Raw genomic sequence first — 23141 nt, 5'->3', positions numbered from 1 at the left:
CAGGTTTGCATTCCTGCATATTTGCGTGATTCTGAATCGGTCGAGGCTCCGAGCATGTAGCGGTTGTTGAGGAGACCCTCGGTGTGCTCGTCTATATCACAACTAACATACAGAAACAAGAACAGACTGAAGCAGAAAGACACCCCAGAACCCCCCGGCCACATTTCCATAAGAGACGTGTGCAGGTCCATTCAAAGTCTATTAATCTGCTTCGGCTACATTAGTCTTCCAAAGAAAGTACGGGCACGCTCTTTTGAAAGAACCGGCTTGGTCCGGTTTGGCCAGTGTGGCTTCAGCTGGAAGATGCCAACTGGAACAGACTGTCCTTAAAATGGGACAGGACGCTGGTTGACTGGTATCAGGCCTGAATCAGAGCTGCAACTTCGACGCCATCGCTTCCTTCAGCTCTGAACACCTTCTATTAGGTTCCGCGTAGGAACAAAACTGGACCAAGAACTCACCATCTAGGTCAGCTTGTGCTTCTACCGGCCTCTGAAGACACTGTAGCTAGACGGAACAGGAAAGAACTGGACTATTGATGCTTTTCCACAAGATTTCAGAGGGCTGAAGGTAGGCTTGATACACACTGCAGATCTTTGATAGAATAAAACTAAGACCTCAAGCAGGAGTGCTTACATCCCGACACGTGAGGTTCCTTCACACTAATCGTTGGCCTTTCCACAGCACGGGTGTCTGTAGGAAAAAGTTCTGATCTCTAAGCTGCTCCTGATGACCTGGCCTTGCAGAATCACAAATAATCCTGGGACTCGACTTCTGCACATTTACAAAATTGAAGAGACAAAAGGTTACAGGTCCAACTGAGAAAATGTGCAAACTGGACCTCCTCCACCAATTATTTTCCTGGCACACCTCCAGTTTGTGGATAATAAGCTGGCTAAAGTCGGGAGCAGGACGGCGCTGAATCCAGGCATTAAAGTATAATGTTCGGCTTTTCACAGGGGCTTGTTTCAGACTCTGGAACTTGGCCGCTCTCCCAGAGGGACTGGCCATTCCATTCACTGCCCAGGCTGATGAAACTGGAGCGCGGGTGGGTGTGCAGGTGTCTGCTTCACCAGTCTGATGGAGGTTGACCCGGAGATCACGTTCCGCGGCTGGATTTTATTCTGCAATTATGGTACCAATCATTTTACAGTGGTGGTTCAGAGCCGCCACCCTTTCTGAATATAGAGTATCACCAACAAAGAAGCTCACACATTCAGGAGCCAGCTGAGTGGTCCTGCACTGAACCAGGACCACCGTTACCTCCCGTACATCCTTCATCACCTGATAATACAACATATTCATGGCTTTAGCTCACCGGAGTGAGCCCAGACCTGCAGGGTTTATCATTGATGCCTCAGAGGAGAAAGGTTCTGAGGTCGACCCCCACTCCTGCCTATTTGTGTGGACAGGGAGTAAAGGACAGACTAAGGTTGGATGGAAAATTGGGTTGTGCCCAATCAGCTCTGTTGCCATGGTTGTATCAATGTGAAGAGGAAGATTTGGAGAAATGTGCACACTCTGCTCGGGGCAGCAGGATCAGGAACTCTACGCAGGCCCAGTGTAGAGCAAGAGGTCTGAGTACATCCTGAGATCAGGCCCTTAAGCTGGTTTAGCTAGGCCAATGCTTACATCAACATGTTAACACCTCCCTGAACGGGAAGCCTTTTCCTCAGGAGTCAGATGGATTCGTGCTCATGAATTAATGAAAATTAATGACGATCTTAAAATACTGTAAGAGCCGCTGACAGAAAGGCTTCAGCTTTGAGTGTTTTGTCATAAATCCAGACCTGGACTTGATGATTAGACAAGAGGAAACGTAATTATTGTAAAATGTGAAGCCAAATGTGCTTGCAACATATTTCATAGCAATCCATCGTGGAGTTGTTGTTGGAACGAAACGCTAGTTTAACCTTAAATCCACTAAAATAATAATAATTTGAAAAAGCACAGGACACAATTCAGTTTTCCATATTTATGTAAAATTTGTATGTACATGTTATAGGCAGCAATGCACACCGACATTCAAATCTAAGACAAAATAGTGCTGAAACAGACCGGCAACATTTGAGCCAAACAAACCAGAACAAAGTCACACAGTTTCCATGATCACTGCAGTTAGCCTGGACCTCCAGACACGGGCGACAACTCAAAGATGCCGACGCTAACTGGCTGTCACCTATTGCTTTTTCAAGTAACAAAAAACCAAACCACATCGGCGGGATGAAGGACACGGTCAGGTGTCTCTCCTGCACTTCCTTTAGCTCCATTGTAGGTAGAGCTGCTCCAAATTCCTGCCAATTCAATCACTGCTACCATTTCTGATGGTGTGAAAGAGATTTTTAAGAGCACAGGAGATAGATGAGCAGATCCACAGCAGCCTGAGGGCCGGTGATCTTCAGATCTAACTCTCAGAAACGTGTCCAAAAATCTCCAAAGTCCACCGAGCACAGCAACTTTCCACGTGAATGTTTTTCAGCGTTGGGGAGCTTTTACCACCCCGACCATCTGTGGCGCCGTCACTCGCCACGCTCAACTACAACTTAGGTATACCTGTCAATAAACAAAGACGTATAGATACATAGAGAGAACAAAAAAAAAGCAAAGTTTGGGATTTTATTGCATGTGCAAGTTCATACGTAGGATGAGATGCGACCAATAGATGTGTGGGAGGGACAAGTTATTAGAAGACATTCTCGAAGGCGGGGCATTTGTAGGTCTTGAGTTTCTTGATGGCCTTTTTGAACTCTTTGCTGGACTTGTCCCACTTGTGGATCCCCGTGAGGAGGTACTGCTTGTCCACCTTACGGCCCATGATCAGATACTGGTTCCCCAGGTTGTCGAGCTGCTGGCAGGGGCAGTCGGCACCGTTCTTCAGGTACAGCACCAGCGACTTAATGTCCTTCTTCTTCAGGTTCCCAGATTTCAGCATCTTCTTCCTCTTGTGCAAAATCACTTTGCGGTCCATGTTTTCTCGTTTCACCTCCTTTATCTTGGTCTTGAAGGCTGTTGGTGGAAATAATAAGCTGTTATTTAAGCATGGACGCACAGAAGTTGCTAAGCAAAGCTTTGGTCTCACGTTCTTCTTATTGTGAGAAAAAGACATACATTCAGATTTCAGAGGCAAAGAAAGAATAGGTTTTATTATTTAAAGAGAATTTTTTTTGCATCTGGCTTCTCTCTTTCTGCCTTTTCAGGTCTTTCTCTACGTGTGCGGTGGGATTTTGGTGATCGTTGGTGGTCAAACATCCATACATCTGCAGACATTACAGCCTCCTGTTGTCGCCACTCGCTCGACCTTGTGACACGGTAACGAGGGAAGCGAGTAACCAGTGCCATTCTGATCCAAACACGCCGAGCTGATGTCGTATTTAATCACTGAGCCGTGTCGGAGATGAGTCCTGTGACTTCAAGCGCTGAGTCCTTTCTCACTTCAGGCTGATCAAACTCTGACCTCTGTATGCTTTTCTACTGTTTTAGAGATGAAGACCAACACCTGATGCTTTCAGAAACCTCCAAAACTCACAGCTCTTCCTCTGAGCTGTGAGAAAAGTCTCACATTGTTAATTCAAGTGTTCTTTTCCCAGTATCAGCGTGCACATGGTTGGGATTAAGGCCTTTATCCTCCAGCTCCAGTCTCTTAAACGGTTGCTGTGTGGAGGCTTAGTGTTCAGTCAAATCCAAACGGACAGCATTCATAATTACTGAGTCATGAAAGAGAAGTTCTGGGCCATGAAAGAGAAGGTCTGGGCCACCCCTGAAAGACTTGATCTCCAGAAATCCTCCATCCTGCTTAATCCACAGAGGCTGTGAACTTTCTTTGCTCCTGGAGTTGTTTGACTGTTAACCTGGTCATCAGTCAGAAGCTACAGTCAGGTCATTCGGGTGTTAGCTTATTAAACCAGTTGGCCAAACACCTTTGCAAACCAGTTAAATTCACCCTGTCACATGTCAGAAAACCCCCCAAAAAATAAAAAGCTGAACTGGGCTCTGTGTTGTGGGAGCATTTTTGAGGCAGTGACAGCAACATTGTCGGCCATTCGAGTCTTTATTTTTCGAAAGATTGTCTTTTTTCTGAATCGAATTGAATAAATGTTAGCTGTTATTGAAACCTCAATATGTGTTTATTTAAAATACTGCAGTGATTCTGGATGTGTGATCCTCTGGCCCCGCTGACCCACTGGGCCGGCGGCTTGCTCAATATAGTGTATTTTTGTATGTGTACCCGTCCTCTCCTCTCCTCTCCTCTCCTCTCCTCTCCTCTCCTCTCCTCTCCTCTCCTCTCCTCTCCTCTCCTCTCCTACCTACTCCTACTCCTACCTACTCTCTCCTCTACCTGTCCTCCCCCTTCTCCTCTCTCTCTACCCAGCCGGCCATCAGCAAGATTTGATTTGATCCTGTATGCTGATAATCACACATTGTTTACAGCTATAGCCAAACAGGGAACCATGGGTGATAGCTGTCCTCAGGCCCCGAAAACTAGCAGTTAGCTACAAGGCCAACGCAGAAAAATGGTGCTCTTTTCATGGCATGAAAATAAACTGGTTTCATTTTACATCACACTCAGAAACAACCAAACTCCCGGCGTGACGATGTGCAGCGGAGGCTTTTAACCTTTTCCCTTTAACGTTGAACATCCATCCAGTAGCTGCTCTACACCAGGATGGTCCTAATTATGCATAAGAGAATTCAGCTGCTGTTCCTGCTCTTAGCTGCGCCTCTATCCCGCATTGATAGCAATTGAAACCCAGAGATTCCTCTGAGCCGTTGCACATCTTTGGCCAATAAAGCCGACTGTGACTGTGAGCAAACGTGGGCTCTGAGCTGCCATTGTTTCCGCTCCAGTGTGATCAAAACAAAGCTATTGTTTCAGAAAACAGTTGGTCTGAAGCTGCCAGAAAACCATAGCTTCTAGCTAAAGTTGCTCAATAATTCTGGCATCCTTTTGCCCTTTTAAATAAAAAAAATCCTTTTTTACTTCTGCACTTTATCATTTACTGTTTGAGCTTTCCTCCAAACATCATCTCTATAATTTCCCTGATTTATGTGATAATTTGAATTTAGAAAAATGGATTTAAATAAGGTATCTTGGTGTTTGTAGAAAAGGAGCTATTATCTGCTGCGGCTCCTGACCCTTTACCCCATATCCTCGGCGGGTTAACGGCTCCCTGAGTGCCGTAAACCTTACAGGCGGGTCCCAGGGGTGCCCCATCACAACAGAGGCCCGTCCGACTCTCAGCAGGAGCGGCAGACCGTTCAGCACACCAGCAGAGGCAGGCAGCAAATCCATGGCGAGAACAAAGCCAGCCGTCAGAGGGCGCTGCGCCTTAATTGAAGGCTGCTGGAGTTTTTTGGGAGAATGAGGAACCGTAAAAACCGTAAACAAGGAGATAAATCACAGCGGGAAGAAAGTGTTGAGAGCATGAGCTGTAAATCTGTTAGTGGATAAATGGAAGGAATTGGAAAAAATGTCATTTATGACCGAGTGTAACTTTTATATCAGAGCGATTCTGGTTTGTTTTTCAGGAAATGTTGCTCGCCTATGAAGAGTTGATGAATTTGATATCTGATCTGTCTTTTGGTGATTCATTCATGCAGAAATCGCGCTGTGAGTGTTGATGGAACTCTCAATTTCCACACTACAGCGACCTTTGACCTGATCCGTTCTGACAGGTAGGAAGTTCTGTCAGTGGAATAATCAATACAGAAATTCTCTGCTCTGGTTAAATCTACTGCAGGAATATTTCCTCGCAGCGATCCAAATCTGTCCTTTCACTGCTTTTCTCAGGAAAAACACACGTCAAACACACAACAGCTCGTGGACGACTGTTGGGAAACAATTAAACAGGCGCCAAAAGTACTCAATTATTTAACGGAGAGCAGACTTCCAGTAAGTCTGGTTTGTTTTCACGGACAAAAATGCTAACTGGCTACCAGAGGTCAGATGTTTTACACGATCGTCAGGATTGATTCACACAGATTTGGAAGAAGTTGCTTCATTCCTCCCGTTCAGCCTTTTGGGCCTTTGAAGGCCTCACTGCTAAACGTTTCACTGGTGTTTCTTCACTCTTGACTCAGGATCCTGAAGCAAAGTCAGAATTCCAGAACCTGTTTTTACAAAAAAGGTATTCACCAGTGTTTTGAATTATTTTCTTTTTTTTTTTTTTCTTTTTTTTTTTTTTTTTAGAAATTTTTAAGGGAAAAAGGCAGAATAAATGAACTACTTGCTGATTATCCCTCTATGTTTTGCCATGAATCTTAAGTAGCAATGACGCTATCTGTCGTTAGCTTGTGCGCTGCCTCTCCGCCTCTCTGAAACCACCGTAGTTGCTTCTCTACGGGAGCTCGGCTCCTCGGGCCCCATTAAAACAGCATTTTATCTAAATCTGCCTGTTTGTCCCCACATGTCAGCTCATTCAGGGAGTTTTTGACAAGCAAGCAAAACAACATCCGTCTTCATCTGAGATGAAACGACGTAATAACGAGCTACTCTGCTCTCCAGGACACAGACTGAGGAAAAAACCCTCGCCACCGCAGAATAAACAACAGGGAAATCAGTTAAACAAATGTAACCTAAAACCTCAGAGTTCGGAAGACCGTCTGTTTTTAATGTCCAGTCTGGAAGTCGAGCCGGAGCGAACATAAAAATCCTTTAACATCAGCCATACATCATCCAAATGTAAATCCTGGAAATCCTCACAACCGCATCTGACTCCAGCGGGTTGTTTTTGCATCAGCTTTTATCATAAGTGCGTGCAAATCCTGAAGAGATGGGGCGCATCGTCTTTTTTTTTATAATGAAGGAAATGTTCCAAACATTCTCTGAGGAAAAATTGTTTAATCTGGAATATTTTACATTTTGATGTTATCTGGTTATTTTGGTTAGTTTAAAAGTTCTTTCCAAAGAGATTAAAGCTTCAGTTTTCATTACATTTTTTATTGCAACTCTGTTTAGATTATTATTAAAGAACAAGCAGAAAAGCTCGTTTCTCTTTAAGCCACTGTGCTCTGTCTGCTGATGCTTTTCTGGATAAACAGCTCATCAAAGATTACTAGCTGCCAGCGTAGCATCTCCCGAGAGTCGCTGAAATTATTTCATTCACATTTGCTTGTCAAATATTTCTCATAAACATCCATATTAATACATAAGGTTATCTATATATGTGGGATCCCTCAGAGATCGACTTTGGGGCCACAATAATTTTAGTTCCGTCTGATGCGGCCTGCTTCAGTCTTTCTTTGATGACATTTCTTAGCAGATGATACAGCTTCATGATGCTAGCCTTTGGCAATATTTGCAAAGCATAACAAATAATCTTTTGCCCTCCAGTTCTGTCCTGATAAAACTAAGGTTCCTCTGATCACTGATGAGAACCACTAAGTTCCCAGGCTTTTATCAAAAGGTGTTTCTGTGTTTTTGGTAGCTAAATCTGGTGTCGGTGTGGAGTTCTTACCAAACTCGCTAGCACACATGTGCTCCAGCATTACGTCTGTTTTCATCTCGTTGTCACAGGGAGGGCAGATGGGAGAGTAACCTGCGGACGAGAGAAGGTTCCGAAATCAGGCGGGAGTCAAAACATGTAGCGCAAGTTGCAACAGTGCCTGCGATGAATCACGGTGCGGCTTCATGTCGGCATTACTTACGCCCTCTGGGACGTGGTTAAATGAGCCGACGGTCATTTCTCATTTGAAATGAAGCAGAGATTCTTTAAAAAGAATGAAAAACTACTTCAACTTTCCAGTTCTAACCAATTTATCCTGCAAGCACAAGCCCCGCCCACACAGAGATTCTATCTGAGCTCAGTGTCAGTGGCCCGCCGTCTCCCGGGCTCGTACGCTCCGGTGACCTGACCTCGGTGAGGAATGTCTTCAGCTTTTATAGCCGGCTGTAAGTGAGCTGCAGTAAACTCTCATCCTCCGTCTGAGCTGCGGCCCTGCAGGACGACACTGACCAAGAACCAAAATCCCAACCATGACGGAACCATGTTCTGCTGCTTTATCTTAGATTATAAATGCTGCTCATTTCACCCGCTGTTGGGAATAGAGATGGAGGTTTTGGAGTTGTTTCATCTTTTGTGCTGTTGGGCCTGAATGGTTTGAGCCGACGGGGGAGCGCAGAGGGAAAAATAAATAGTTTCCCCTCGGCCGCCAGTTGTCCATTACATGTGTTTGGCGAAGGCTTGTGAAAGTGGCGTGCAGGTGTGAAGAGCTTGTGAAAACAGGCACTGTTTATAAAGTCACAGGGTCCCGTTTGCCCGTTTTAGCCCGACTCGCCTGGGACTCAATCATGGCTTGCCTGAGTTCAGCCAGTCGGCTGTTTGAGATTCAGTCCCGCCGACATTTTAGTCGATTTCTGTGACTGACGTGGTTGAAAACACAGAAACGTCTCACGTATCCTGAGGTTATTACCAAAACGCTGGAGTTCAACACAGATTTATCAATAAAAGCCAAATATTAGAGAACAGACCACAGGAAGTCTGTCTGAGGCTAATCTACCGCCAGCAGGCACGATGAACGATGGCAGGTGACGTCTGGAGAGGGGGCGGCTTTGTGTGGTCCCCCTCTATATAGAGAGAGGAGCCTTTGACAGAGAAAAAAGACCCTGGCCCATACTGCCCTGTCAGTCAGCAACAGAGCCCCCCAAATACACACAGACTGGGCAGCTTCCCAGTGTATACAGTGAGTGCTGTGATTGCTGTAAAGAAGCCCCCCCAGTCCCCTCTTTATGGTCGCCGTTGCTCAGCAGAAAAGTGTTCAGGTGGCATATTTATGGCTGAAGAGTGAAATATAACCTGATGATGTGATGATGGAAATTCCTCCATTTAATGGCTGAAGTGAATGTGGTGGTTGTACTTTCCCTCTGCTGGCATAAGCCCCACCCACTCCAACATCATGTTGAGGACGCTGAATGCATCAGTGCTGATCTCAAGTGTTTTTCTACATTAGAACCACATTAAAGTCGAAAAGTCTTCGGATGTCATTTCAATAACAATTACATTTTCAAAAAGTTAATTTACCCTCTCCGTCCCAGTACAACCAGTTCACGTTTGGATCCACCGTGAGTGAAATAGGTGTCGCTCTACATCCAGGCGTGTTTAATATGTGTCTCCCAGTGTGTTTGGCGGGCGGTGCAGTGTTCACACTGGCCTCATCCTTGTTTCCGGGTAAATCTACAGAATCTATGCGTTCTGTGTTAAAGATCGATGATAGACGAGCAAAATGGAGGCGGCGTCCTCTGCTGGACGTTGTCCTACCGTTCTTTAATAAATGACTACCATCTGTTGGAGTGCTTTTGATATCGTGCCAATCACTTTGAGTCGATGTTGAGCAAGAGGAGCTGAACGAGAAGAGGAAGCTGACCCCATACTGGGAGGTCACAGGCCATTCTGACACACACAGGTACACACAGGCACTGTGTGTGTGTGTGTGTGTGTGTGTGTGTGTGTGTGTGTGTGTGTGTGTGTGTGTGTGTGTGTGTGTGTGTGTGTAAACCGCCGTCCACCCCTGAAACGACGTTGCTGTAAAATTGCTTCGGTGTCGACTTTGACGCGGCGTCTGTTTGTGTTTGTGGGCTCACAGTTGGTCCCATATGGCTCTGACAGGCTCGGACACGGCGACAAAAGGATCTTCTGGATGCTGGCAAGTGAAACCGTCTCCAAGAATCTCGGAAAAGTCTAGGACCCTAGACTAGACCCTAGAACTTCAGGCAAGTTCTGGGAAAGCGCTTCTGTCTCTGCTGCTTCAACGTGTGAAGAGATGGTTTCAGCAGGATTTTTATGTCTGTTTGGGGTTTTAACGGCCTCCTAAAATAACACCTGGTTGTAATTTTATGGAGTTCTGGATTCACCGGGTCTCCGAGCCTGGATCAACCAGAGAAATAAATATGAAGGAGCTGAAACACTTTACTGGTCCCAGTGTTCCCAGCGGGTTTGTGTGTTACTAACGCACCTAAATCCCCCGTGAATGGAAACTGTTTGGGTTTGACTCAGGGACGTATTCAATTCTGGTTCTGACCTGGATCCTTAAAAAATATGGAAGATCCAGATCTGTTCTAAAACACGCCAATAGTTTTTTAACACAGTTGGATGGAGATAATTTCCTGGATATTTTCAGATGTTTTCCTCTGGAATGAAACGAGCTACGGAACCAGAATCTGCAACCCACCGAAACCTCTCTGCGTTTAGAGAACAGTTAACACACAAATTAGACAACACTGCCTGAACCTGTACGCACGTTCACGTCTGTTCGGGGTTTTGAAACATGCAAACACGCGCGTGGAGTACCTGTGGGTATGGTGGCCTCGGTCGCGTTGGGCTGCGACATGGCGATGCAGACGTCGTCCTGCGGAAACTTGTCGCATGTGAGCATCTCCGGCCACGGGAAGCCGAACGCCTCCATGATGGGGATGCAGCCGTCACGCACGGCCTCGCACAGCCAGCGGCACGGATAGATGGGCCGCTCCAAACACACGGGCGCGAAGAGCGAGCACAGGAAGACCTGCGTGCCGGGGTGGCAGTTCTTGTGCACCAGAGGCACCCAGCTGCTGGCCTGCTGCTTCACCTCTGCCATGGTTTCGTGCTCCAGCAGGTTGGGCAGAAGCATCTGGTTGTAACCCACGTTGTGGCAGAGCCGCAGGTCGGTGGGGATGTCCACGCACTGGGGAGGCTTGCCGTAGCTGCGCCCTCCGTTGTAGGCGTCTAACTTCCAGAAGTACTCGTACTCCGAGGCTCTGCAGGGGGACGTGAGCGCCACCGCGAAGGCGAGCTGGATCACCCCCCAGAAGGACTCAGAGAGCGGGCTCATGTTTCCTGTGTGCAGCAGTGAGATTCAGAACGCGGCTCAGCGCATGAATAAAGTCCCGAAGTCAGGAGAAAGTGAGATCCGCAGCCGCGCGTCAAACCTGCTTGTTTGTGCTTGTGGGTCCGGACCACGGCAGACTCCTCTCTGGGCTCAGTGCGCTGCTGCGTCTGGCTCCTCTGAAGCTTTGGGGAGGCGAAGCGCTGCGAACAAGAGCAGATTGTAAAGTGCGCGCAGGCCAATCGGAGCGCGTCTGTGCCTTTTGGCACTGCGCTGTCAGTCAAAAAGCTTAATTACGCGGTGAGTAAAAGCTCTCCAGGAGCCGACCCAGCCCCTCCGCTCACCCCCACCCCAACAGCGAATGATGGCAGAGAGCAGACGGAGCCGTGATCGGACTCCACCGTCCCTTCAGTTAAGTGAGGAAAACTTAATCTAATCCAAATGTAACCCATGGTCGAGCCTCCCATGAATAAACAATGCATTAATGATTTAGTCTTCACATCTTTTCTTCCTTATCAGCTCTGACATCTGAACCTTTAAACTCAAAGTGATGTACTGTGTAAAAGTCTAATCATTTCAACCGTTTCCTTTCTTTGAAAAATCCATTAAAAACAATAAAATAAAATCCTCTCAAACAGCCAAATATAAAATTCAGCATATTCCATTAAAAATCCAAATATGTTCTCGCCTAAAGAAAGACATGGAAGACAATTAAAACATCGATGAAAACATTCTAAGAAGATTAAAAAGGAGTAAAATCTGCTCTTTTTTATGTTGACAGTTAAGTTCCTGAGGGCATTTTTCTGCTTAAATGTCACTCTGATTTTTCATTATTCTTTGATTTATTAATAGTAAGTTGTACTATAAAAAAGTGTCAAGCTGAGCGTCAACAATGATTTGAACAAGGTGGATTTAGTGATTATATGATTCATGAAGAAGAGGGATGAAATGTTCTGGACGGGCGTCATGTTTCTGCCTGAACTGTTTCTGACTCCACACTCATCATACTCGTGTCAAAGGCTCGTACCAAGTTATTTCTGAGAGTAAACATTTGTCTTGTGGAGCCTTATCTTATCAAGCATGGGCGCGGCTGATGTCATGCAGCTCTGTTTGTGCTGGCTGGATGTGCAAATATCAGGAAGTGGCCCTTTATCTGAACTAATTACACTCTGTGGGCTAAAGTCAATTAGCTGCTCATCTCCTCCTGGCTGAGGCCGCAGCTGTGAAAGCCTCCATTTAAAATCAGCTTTATTTGCATCCCATTGTGTTGGTAACAGCCCTCGCAAAGCAACAAAGCAGCTAATTTGATTTTAAGTGTGGCTGCAGCAAACAGACCTCTCAGAGTCAGAACGTCTTTATTAAATCAGTGTGTTCTACAGCTGCCTGTGAGGCTCACATCACCTGGAGACATGCTGCAGCCGGGGGGGGGGGGGGGGGGGATGGAGACAGAGGGAGGGAGGACGAGAGAGGGATGGATGGGGGAGGAAGGAATGGAGGGGGGGATGGATGGAGTGGGGAGGGAGGGATGGAGGCACCACCAGTACAAGTTGACTGTAATTCTGTTGGCTGCAGAAATGGCAGCGTGTCAGCGAGCAGCTGTAAATCAGTTTGAGGTGTAATCAAATGCAGCATCCAGTCTGCGTAAAAGGCAACAGTCGACACGTAACCAGTCCATTAACTGGGATGTGTGCAGACAAACTGGTGATGAGCGTCAGAGAGGCCATCAGGGACTGCAGAGCAGTTCGGAGGCTCAGCGGTGAAGGTTTAATGAGGCTCCCATAACAACCACTTTACGAGACGCTTCATCCAGCAACAGTTTGTGCTCCGCAGTTGCTAAAGCAAACCTCACCTTCAGGAGCCGGGAGGGGGTTTCTGCCTCCTATCTGCAGACCAGACCTGGCTCTGCTCAGACCAACCAGGAACCGTCTTGTCACACTGATGGGCCTGCTGAGAAACCACCAGTGCGGTGACGGCGAGCCAAAACCTCAGCCGGTCAGGGAGGTCCGACTCCACTCTTCATGCGGAAAACAAAAGTAGATATTTTGGGTACAGTTGTTGTGGCGATCACTCCCACACATTCACTTTCCAAACGTGGGCCGTTACAGCGTGTCACTCACAATCGGGAGACTAAATATTTGGACTTTTGGGCCTCTGAGAGGACGGAGTTTGTGTTCCCTCGTGTTTGCTGCTGTTTAAATTTGCAGGTATTTCCATGAAAGGACATTTCTGGGCCCATTAGTACGAACGTGCACGAATGTGGGCGTCTGTCATCGGCAAGCGGCAGATAAACACTGGACCTCCTCCAGGGAGTGCCGTGCTGATGGCAGCCTGACTGGTGCTGCAAGCAAAAAGCACCATTAAAGAAAAGAACAAAAACAAACAGGCCTGTTTTGTGTCCTGCACAGAGCAGAGTATTTCCCTCCCTTGGTGGCATTTATTTTAAGGACAAACAGCTTTTCTTTGATCTTCTCTAAGATCTCCTGGAGATCCAGTGTTGATGAAGGGATCTGAGCTGACTGGTGAGAGACTGGCTGCAGACGCTGGGGACGCTCTCCGCACTGGCTCCCATATGTCCATGCGGGTGCCTTCTGTAGCGCCGGCTGACCCTGCAGCCATCTCAGCTTATTTCTGACTGAATCGGGCCACAGGAACCTTGAAGTTCCCCGTGGAGAAATTGCAGGAACATGTAAGCACACGTTAGCTTGGACTGATGAGCAACTGCTACTCTGGTTCAATGTTTGTTGGTGGGTTTGATGGGATCTAAAAATAATCGGGATGGATTCACGAGGCGGAAAAGAAAGGTCTTCCACCTGCTCCAACGCTGAGCATTTAAAAGATCTATTTAAACCTTAAAAGTTGAGTTGGAACAGCAGGACTCCTGTAAAGACACACCCAGGCTGTGAATCTGCTGCCTGTAACAGGGAGAAAGACCCAGCCAGACCCACCATGCCTGGTTGGTTCACCCGTCAGTTGCATGTTTCTGATGAACGTGGAAGATCTCATGAGAGGCGCTTCTGTGTGCAACCTGCACCAGGGTTTGACCTGGAGGTGGTTCCATCCAGGTGTCTGTGAAGGATCACATGACATGAATGACATGACAGCTTGTTATTCATTCCCTGACTGACGCGTCTGTTCAACGAACTTCCGGTCAGGACTGAAACGGTCTGCAGAGCTCATCGCTGACCTTCAACCTCGGCGTTTACTGACAAAGAGCCATGCTGATGTTTCAAGATGACACGATGGGCTCCAGAATGTTGGTGAAACCTGTGAAAGGCCTAATGAGTCGACAGCCGGTGATTTTCAGGAGACGTATCACTTAAGATGTTCTGCTGGAATTCCCTGAGACAGTCTGATAAATGTTAATTATAGCTGTTGTTAATCAGAGGTCTGCGTGGCAATGACCTCAGCACCGTCTTCTCTGTCAGAAGATGATCTCTGAGCTCAGAGCCAGTCAGGAGCCACTGAGGGACTTTCTCCAAACTCTGGTTCCTGTGACAACTTGCTGCCCTGACTCATATAATGCAGGCAAACTCTGACATTTGGATGCCCAGAGGAGAAGGGAAGGATGGGAAGAGAGAGCCATGCTTCTGCTTAGCTTAATGATGTTCCTGTATGTGCTCAGGAGCAGGAGCCAAAATACTTCTCACATAAGTCATAGCTCTTCCTGGCACCGCAGCCATCCTGCTCAGCGTGGAGGAGACAAGCGAGGATTTATCTGTCCCAAAGTAGATCCAGAGTGGTCCTCTGAGTCGTGTCACTGTGGGACAGATGCCACAGAGCTGCAGTGTTGTGCTAAAATACTCGTACCTAAAATATTCGGTACCTGTTGGAAACCCTCAGTTGCTGCTTTTGTCATTTACTGCTCCATTTAGTAAGGATGGCCCACCACATGTAGGATCATGACAGCTCTGACCCTCGTTCAGACCTGAACCTGTGGAAGGACCAGCCAGATGGAGGAACTGTGAGGCTCAGATGGAGGGAACTCTGCAGCTGGTTCAGGAGCTGTCTTCCTTCCAGGCAGGTAAACCGCTTGAGCAGCAGCAGCGAAGGACCTTGAGTGCACTTGGCCCAGTGAGCTGCTGACACAGAGATGGGCCCTGTGGTGCCCCCCTCCCCCCAGCTGCCCTCTGGGGGCTCTGGTGATGCATGCTGCCTCTGTGACACAAGGCAGACCTCACATGGTGCCCTGGCTTATGTTAACCTGCATAAACACTACAGTTAATGAGCCTTTTTACCCCCCCCCCCCCCCCCAACACACACACTCTCACTCACTACACACACACAAACACACAAACACTTACTCACACACTCTGGCTACAGAAAGTATCTGAGGCCGTTTTCACCCTGCTGATTGTGCAGCAACTGCTAAAAGCAGCGAGAAACCATCCCAGCATTGCTCCACCCCCCCAACCCCCTCACCTCACACCCCACCTCATCCACTGCTCCCAACAAATGTCGATGCCATGAGTGTGCTGGTGGTGGTGGGGGCTCTTTCTGTGACCCACTCCCACTGAAGAGGTGGAAACTGCACCAAGAGCAGCCAACAGCCTTTCAAATGCGAGGCGCCTTCATCCCCTCACACGTCACATCTCTGCAACATTTCTCTAGTAAAGTAAAACTCGGCAGGAACCACAACTAAAACCAGAACTAAACCTTTTTCTTGTGCAGCTCCATGATTTTGTTCTTCTGTTTAATCGGTTTTTCTTTTGAATTTTTCAATTTTCTATGGAATTTTGAGAATTACTCAACTTTTTTTTTTCTTCAATAAATTCAATAATGAATAAAATCTGAAAGAATGCAGAGAAAGCTACCTGGAGATACGGATGCTTTATTACCCTTCAGGCTCTGTTTTTCCTCCTGAAGGGGTTTAAATCAGCGGCCTTCCAGTTCCCAGCCTTCGGCACGCTGGGAAAGCTGTGTGAGTGCGTGTGGCTCAATAGTGGCTGCTCGCCTGACTGTCGTAACACCAGGACCTTCCTCTGCCTGCGGAGCCGGGCCTGCGGAGCGTGGTGGCACGGAAGGCTGCAACAGCAATTAAATCATACACGGGTGAGTAGCTGCAGGACAAATGCCTGGTCAGCATTTCTCAGCTGTGGAGGAGAAAAGCTGGAGAAAAGGTCTTTTGAAAGCAAGAAAGAAGCAAACTCTCCAAAAGGCGGCCCAGACATTCGGAGTCTGGAGCTGCAGGGTGAAGAAAGACATTGGCCCAATTCAGAGGCTCTTTCTTCCTCAGTGATGGTCTGAACCTTGGGGTCAGACACGTACTCTGACCTCTGACCCTTTGGTTCACGTCTCCTGGTAATTACCTTTGCGCATCTCCCCCCACAAAGACAATGCAACAATTTGTCTTTTCAATTGTCTGTCAGTCACTCTCTGCCCGCCCGGAGGAGGGGGCGTATATGGCTCCTTATTCCATTTGTATTTATTTATTTATCTTGCTTAAAGAGGTGGGGGTTGTCTGGTCCCAGGAACAGGCCCTCTTTGTTTGGGCTGGTTTCACATGGATATGGCCCCCCTCCTGCTTCCTCCCCCCTCTCCTCGGCTCACCCGGCCTTCTATGCAGCTCCCTGTAGTGGATCTGTTTGGGGCTGATCTCGGGGTCATTGTACACCGCATTTCCATAACCACTGACCAATCAGGAACCTTTTGTCTGCCAGGGAGCCCTAAAGAGCTTTTAAACAGTTCTTACAAGGTGCATACTAAAGGCCTGGGGGTCCCACCTCCGCTCTGCCCACCCTCACATTAGTACTCATAAGTTTGAGTTGGTTTTCGCATACTTTATTTATAGCTGCACATCTGTTATTACTTATATTTGTGCTTCATTTGCTCTTGTGTTTACACATAACACGCTGAACACAGTTCAGCTGGGAAACGTCTGCGTTTTGGTGCAACATGCACTACGACCTGCCTTCTTCGGTGAGATCCTGCAGTTCCATTCTCAGATCTCTCTGATTATGAAGGACTGTCAGAACATGTGTACTCCGCACCCACAGAAGAGTGGCAAACCTCCACCAGGGGGTGCTAAAACATTACAAGCACTCGTCCACTTTTCTCTTGCTGACCTGTCACCTCTGCCTGGTTTTTCAGTTGTCCCAATAACTGTTTACCTTCATATAAACTCACACAGAAACCACACATTAAACCTGGTGCTGTGTCAGCATTCACTCATCTCTGCAGCACAGATTTAAGACCCAAGGGGTGTTTTAAAACTGATGTCTTGGACTTTCATTTTTATTTCTGCACTTTTTCTAGATTTTCACATCCATTGTCATTTTTGTTTGGAATAATTTTATTCTGATTGTTGTTTATTCTGGTCCCACACCTCATGAACTGTAACTGTCCCCTCATCTGGCAGCAGTCAAGCCGATGGTGCCTATAGGCAGCTTGTTAGCTAATAAACGCTGCAGCCCCTCATGACTAAAGTCTCCTGTTTTGTTTCCCAGATGCCTGAAAGGTGAAAGCAGCAATCCTCCCCCCATAATAATTCTGTCTGCAGTGGAAACATTAAACAGATGTTTAAATGGGTTTAGCTACAGTACTTTAATAACTTGGTAATATAAGTTTACGTTAGGTATGTTGGCTAAAACACATGCATCTGCTTGTGGCTTTGTCCACATTTTTCTGGCTTTGGCTCAGATCAGCCTCAGAAGGTGTCATTTTTATTCAGATACTGGAGCCACCTTCCTACTGTGGGTCCACTCCACCAGCGTTTCCCATCAGACATTGGCAAACATCACTGTTCTTCAGCCAGCTAGCTCCTTTCAGTTAGCTAACAGCTAACCCTAACCTTAACTCCAGCGCCAAAGCTAACCTTTAACACCCCAAGATGATGTGACGAAGTGATGTCAGAGACTACCACAGTTCTGAAGAAACAATCAAACCTTCATTTGACCTCATATTTACATGGGGAAGGTTTTATATAAAAGATAAAAAGCACCTTTTAGCTTTTAAATTTGATAATATCATGCAGAGTGGTTTGCTGCAGTTTCTCAGGGTGAAATTAAAGTTGCACTGCTTGTTTTTATTAAAGAGATTTGGTCCTGAAAGCTTTTTATTGTTCTTGGTTTCATCTTGGAGTTGCAGTACTGGAAACATGGTCGCCCCTCCAGATGACCAGTTACGCTTTAACCAACTGTTTCAGAGAAGGATTAGCTACCAGAGAAAAGTGATCAAAGCGGATAAACTTCTACAGCCTGTTGAATCGAGGATATTCACAATGGGTCACTCTGGAAATGAGCTCTTGGCTCTGCAGCATCTCCTCGTTTGCCATGAAATTGGAAGAACAACAGTTTCCAGGCTGCCCCAGTGGAGGCAACAGACAGAGCAAGAAGACAAGTCAAGGTTGGACGGCGTCCTGTCAGGCAGCTCCAAACGCCACTCTGACCACGACCACCAGAGCTGACAAGAACAGACAGCTTCACTTTGCTGCTATGAAAACATCACACAGCTCAGCGCTAACAGCTTCTGCTGGAGGGGAGAAGGACAAAAACACTGACTCTGTCACCCTCAGGTCACTCTGGAAACCAAAGTCAGGGACTGTTGATTTTCTCCTGACGCCATGATCCATGTCGGGAGTCAGGAGGGATGGAGGAAAGCGTGCAAATGACTGTGACCATAAGAAAATGCAGCGATGGCCTTTTCTCCTGTCCCATGTTTGGTGCAACTTCATTAGGAGGAATTAAAGAGTGGTCATGTGTGACCCCAAATTTAAATGTGATCCAGAAACAAAACAAACCGCAAATCAGATTAAACACGTGGTTGGAACCCAAATGAGCTCTGAGCCCGCAGGATATTTCCCATGACCAAATCAGAGAGTTCACCAGTGAGGCAACACGGCTGATTTTATTATTTACAGCCTCCCTGGCCAGTTGGAAGGAGAGCCCAAACTGGGAAAGTCACCAGAGTTGATGGACAGTTTAAACTGATCAGCAAGAAAAGCAGACATTTCATTCAACCCTGATACAGTCAGTCAAGGACATATTATCTGTGTTTAATAGTGTCTACCTGTGGTGCAGTGGCGGCTACCATAGTGACGGGATGTCACTGGCTGGTCGTGGTTCAAATATTGCGATCTGAAGCTAAACCAGTGAGGATGGTTTGGAAATTCCTGTTCTGCAACATTTTGATGTTCCGGTAACTTTTGTTTTTTACATCCCTGAAATCTGTGTGGTTTAGGCCAAAATATTTCTATTATTGAACAATAGTTCACCCCTTCAACACACTGAATACAGCCAGTTTACCCACTAATTAACTGAGCTAACGATGACGTTAGGAGCCTGCTCGCCTGAGCCAAGAGCTCATTCAAACATTATGAGTTCAACATTTCCACGTTTTCTTTCCACCAGTAACCTGGAAAACCAGTGTGCAATAATTATGGGGAATGTTGTGCATCATTGGAAGAACTGATAAAGAACAAAAACTTGGATTTCTGGGCTTCAATTTCCATTTTTGCTGCTACAAATCTTCCAAATAACGGACATTTACTATCTGTGTGAGTGGCTTAAACAGCAATTTTTTCCTCCATGGATAATAAAGTTAATCTTATCTTAAATATTTGGGCTAATGTAAACGGTTCAGTACTGGATCGGGCAGAAAAGCTTGTGCTCTCTGAGTCAGGCTGTGGTGCAGAAGCTTGTTAATCCTCTGCAGCCATAAAAAAAATTCTGCTGGTTAACATTTATTAAACCCGCTGTAAAACTGTCTGCATTTAACGGGCCGATTAATACTCAAGTATGAGTCGGTCTGACTCCCTGATGCCAGTCTAAACTTGGCCGTGTGTGAGGTCAACCCCGATGCTGCCACAGGAACAGACACATTTAGCACAGTTTCGTCTTTGGTACCATGAAACATTTGACACCAGAAGCAACTGGACCAATCTAAAGAATTATAATGTTTTGGCCTGACTGAGGTATCCATGAATGCCAATAGCACACACAATCTGCTTCTATAGTCTTTTATTTGTAACAACTGTCAACGTTTGTAAGTACAGTTGTACCTACGGTTGTTAGTGTGCTGATGGCTGAGTGGTGGTGTGGGTGGCATTAAAGTGAAGGCCACACGGGCCGGAGCCAGGCAAGCAGCATCCACCTACAGAAAGAACACGGAGGAAAAAACCCAAAAACACACTCAGGTTTAGCACATTAATATAGTTTTCAATGCAGGAATAAATATGAATAAAGTACACAACGTCTGCACTTTCATATTTATAATGAAATATATAAATGACATGGAATGCATTTAGTCACCTATTATTTAAAAACTAAGTACTGCCACTTGAGTAAATTAAATAATCTGTACATGCAGCTCATTTTGTCTTTCATTCCTTATCTATCTATCTATCTATCTATCTATCTATCTATCTATCTATCTATCTATCTATCTATCTATCTATCTATCTATCTATCTATCTATCTATCTATCTATCTATCTGTCTGTCTGTCTGTCTGTCTGTCTGTCTGTCTGTCTGTCTTAGTGTGTGTGTGTGTGTGTGTGTGTGTGAAAGAGAGAGAGTATAATTGATTAATTAATTAAACATATAGAATCAAAATATATGTCAAGCCGTTGCAGTTCCCCTGTCCCACCAATAGATGTCAGTAACGGAGGCGTTTGCTCATCTCAATATTGAAACGTTAATCAAAAAAAGACTAGATTGTTAATATTTTAATCATTCACCTACTGATATGATCGTCGCTGCATGTTCAGAGCTCCAGAAACACAGAGTAAAACCGACCAGTGATCAGCTTCATTTTTCAGCTCCGCAGATTATTAAATTGGCTCTAAATTTAATTATGGAGTAGAAGCAGCTTTCGTCTGGATGAACTTCAGAGAATAGCTCTGAACTCATGACAGGCCTCGCAGTAATGGAGGGTCGCTGAGATATCTGTCTTCTATCATGTATAATAGAACTAGATGATTGTTCTGCAGCATCAAAAGACAACGCTCTTTTGATGCATGACGCAGTTCCTGAATCAAAGCAGTTAACCCTTCTTTAGAACCCTCCGCACAGTTATAAACTAACTATAAAATGTAAAATTACAGAGCGGGAACCCTTCTCAGTAACGAGAAGTCATCATCAATATCTAATAACAGTAACTTTTTGCTGATTTATTTCAAATATATGTAAAATCACGTATATTCAATAAATCAAAGTAGGTTCAAGTTAAATCAGAACAAAAATAATTAAAGGAAATGCTCCAGATTTAGTGTCAGTAAGGATGCCGTTAACAACATAATATATCATCATACTTTTAAGCTAGTACATTTGATCTCGGGTATTTTCTATTTTCCGGAACTGTTGCTCTTGCGCCAATTTCTCCCGGAAGTTTTACAGAGATACGCTGCAATTAGCTGGCGGAAAGTAAATGGACCCTAAAAATGGCGGGAATAACTTTTTTAAAAACAACATTGTTGTTCGTGTGGCTACTGACAGTCCAACATAAAACTTCTATTTATGTAATTGTAAAACAACAATAATGTTAAAAACGTTGGCTTCTTAGCTTACCAATTGATCAATAACGGGCTCTGTTCCTGACTGAATCAAAATCAAATTAGTTTATTTATCCAGGGGAGGGAAATGTTGATGGCATAAGAGCTCCGACACTTGTGGCAATAGAAGGCATACAGTATGTAAGAAAAAGAAAAAGAAACATTTAGAAGTGTTCTAAAATATAATGAGCAAAAATAAAATAAGGCATAAATATAAAAGTCCTAAATGCAATAAGTAACCAGAGCTGTACAGTATGTATTAAGAAATATGTAAAATGAATAGTATTTAGTAATATGTGAGAGTAGACAGTGTGTAGCAGCAAGTAAAAATAATATATATATAAATATATAAAATAATTTTAAAAACTTTATTTTAAGTGAATATAATTTTTTTAATCATTTAAATTTTGATCTCTTGTAACAGACTCAGTTTTCAGGACATGAGCCAACAGGTTTGAGAGCTAAAACCAGTGAAACTGGTCCCAGTTCCAGTCCAGACTCTCTCTGAGAGGGAGACTAGGGTACTAGGCATCTTCTCACTGTCAGTCACCAGTAATGCTATTTTGTGGTCTGTCACCTTGTTTTTGCATTACAAAATTTGCAGAAAAAGTCATTCTAGTTAGGTTCACATTAAGTCATGTGAAAGAGTTAACATGATGGTTGCCGTTTTTATCACAAGACAAAAAAGCATGAAGGATGTTTATGTTATCAGATTCTACTCATTGAACTTAGTTAACTGTAGTTCACATGTGCAGGCATCACGGTGTGTGTGTGTGTGTGTGTGTGTGTGTGTGTGTGTGTGTGTGTGTGTGTGTGTGTGTGTGTGCAAGGTTTTTTTTTAGTATAATGCATGCTCACAGATGTTAATAAAACATGAGATGTCTATAGGTGGGGGAGGGAGGGGCAGGGAGTGTCCATGGGGGTCCCGGGTTAATGAGGGTTAAGGAGGCCCACTTCAGACAGTGTCAGACAGTGTGAGGTTTTGGTTCTGATGGACTTAACCCTCCCCCTCCGAAGTGATCTTTGTGTCCAGGGTGAAATGGGCCAGTTACAGTTTTGTCTACACGCTTCAGGGTACTGGCGAACCTTAAAGTCACCCTTTCTACTGTCCAATCGCCAACTAGGCAACAGGAGTCATTAAAGCCAACAAAAAGGTACCTCACCTGGAACAGAGAATAGTGGAACACCAAGACTATCTGGAGTCCAGTCAGCAGAAAAGCTCCCATCAGCTGCTGAACTGACAGGAGGAAACAGTGTTAATTCTAACCATGATAACCACTAAGAACAACCTTTGTTAAGAAGATCTGAAGGACACGAGCACGTTTTAGAAGTACTTTCACCACATGATCGCGGCTGCTTCATGACACCAACACATGCTTCCTTGCTTTTATTGGCACCTTTCTCCTGCCGTCTGTGTCTGCTAACACACACACACACACACACACACACACACACACACACACACACACACACGCACACACACACACTTTTAACACACCTGCTGTTTTCATTATGACCATGATGCTAAATGGTTGGTTAGCTTCCATTTTTAGGAGCGTGGGAGCAGGACCCCTCCGTTTGTTTGGAGGATATTTTGTATGAAAAATAAAAAGCTAAGTTTTTCAGTTGAAACCAGCATTTTGATCTTTGCCATGTTGCTTTTTGTGCAGCATCCAACATCACATTCTTTAGGCAAATATTTTAAGCTGCTGGATTTTATTGTTTTGGTTGTTCTTTCCTGGTTCCAAATGCTGTCTCAGAACAGCGCCAGTGGACGGGGAAAGCACTTTGTGTTCTGAATGTATTTGGCAGCTACAGGCTGTTTCATTATTTTAGAGCTGATTACTTTCCCTGACCTC

General features: G+C 45.4%; 1 protein-coding gene and 1 long non-coding RNA gene across 2 annotated transcripts; one reads left to right on the top strand and one right to left on the bottom strand.

Annotated features, from left to right (window-relative positions):
- Window positions 1–311: 311 nt before the first annotated feature.
- Window positions 312–4105, top strand: LOC130526437 (uncharacterized). The gene is made up of 3 exons (XR_008950743.1): window positions 312–570; window positions 960–1135; window positions 3198–4105. It is a non-coding gene; the product is annotated as an uncharacterized LOC130526437 (long non-coding RNA).
- sfrp1a (secreted frizzled-related protein 1a) lies at window positions 1961–11199 on the bottom strand. Its single transcript, XM_057034100.1, has 4 exons — window positions 11095–11199; window positions 10284–11000; window positions 7455–7535; window positions 1961–3006 (listed from the first exon to the last, which is right to left on the bottom strand). The coding sequence occupies exons 2-4, from the start codon at window positions 10801–10803 to the stop codon at window positions 2684–2686; spliced, it is 924 nt and encodes a 307-aa protein (XP_056890080.1). The 5' UTR covers window positions 10804–11000; window positions 11095–11199; the 3' UTR covers window positions 1961–2683.
- Between the last annotated feature and the right edge of the window lie 11942 nt (window positions 11200–23141).

This window comes from Takifugu flavidus, chromosome 5, assembly GCF_003711565.1.
Source record: "Takifugu flavidus isolate HTHZ2018 chromosome 5, ASM371156v2, whole genome shotgun sequence".
NCBI classification, from domain to species: domain Eukaryota; kingdom Metazoa; phylum Chordata; class Actinopteri; order Tetraodontiformes; family Tetraodontidae; genus Takifugu; species Takifugu flavidus.
Note: the sequence above shows the minus strand (reverse complement) of the source record. Positions and strands in the feature narration are given on the sequence as shown.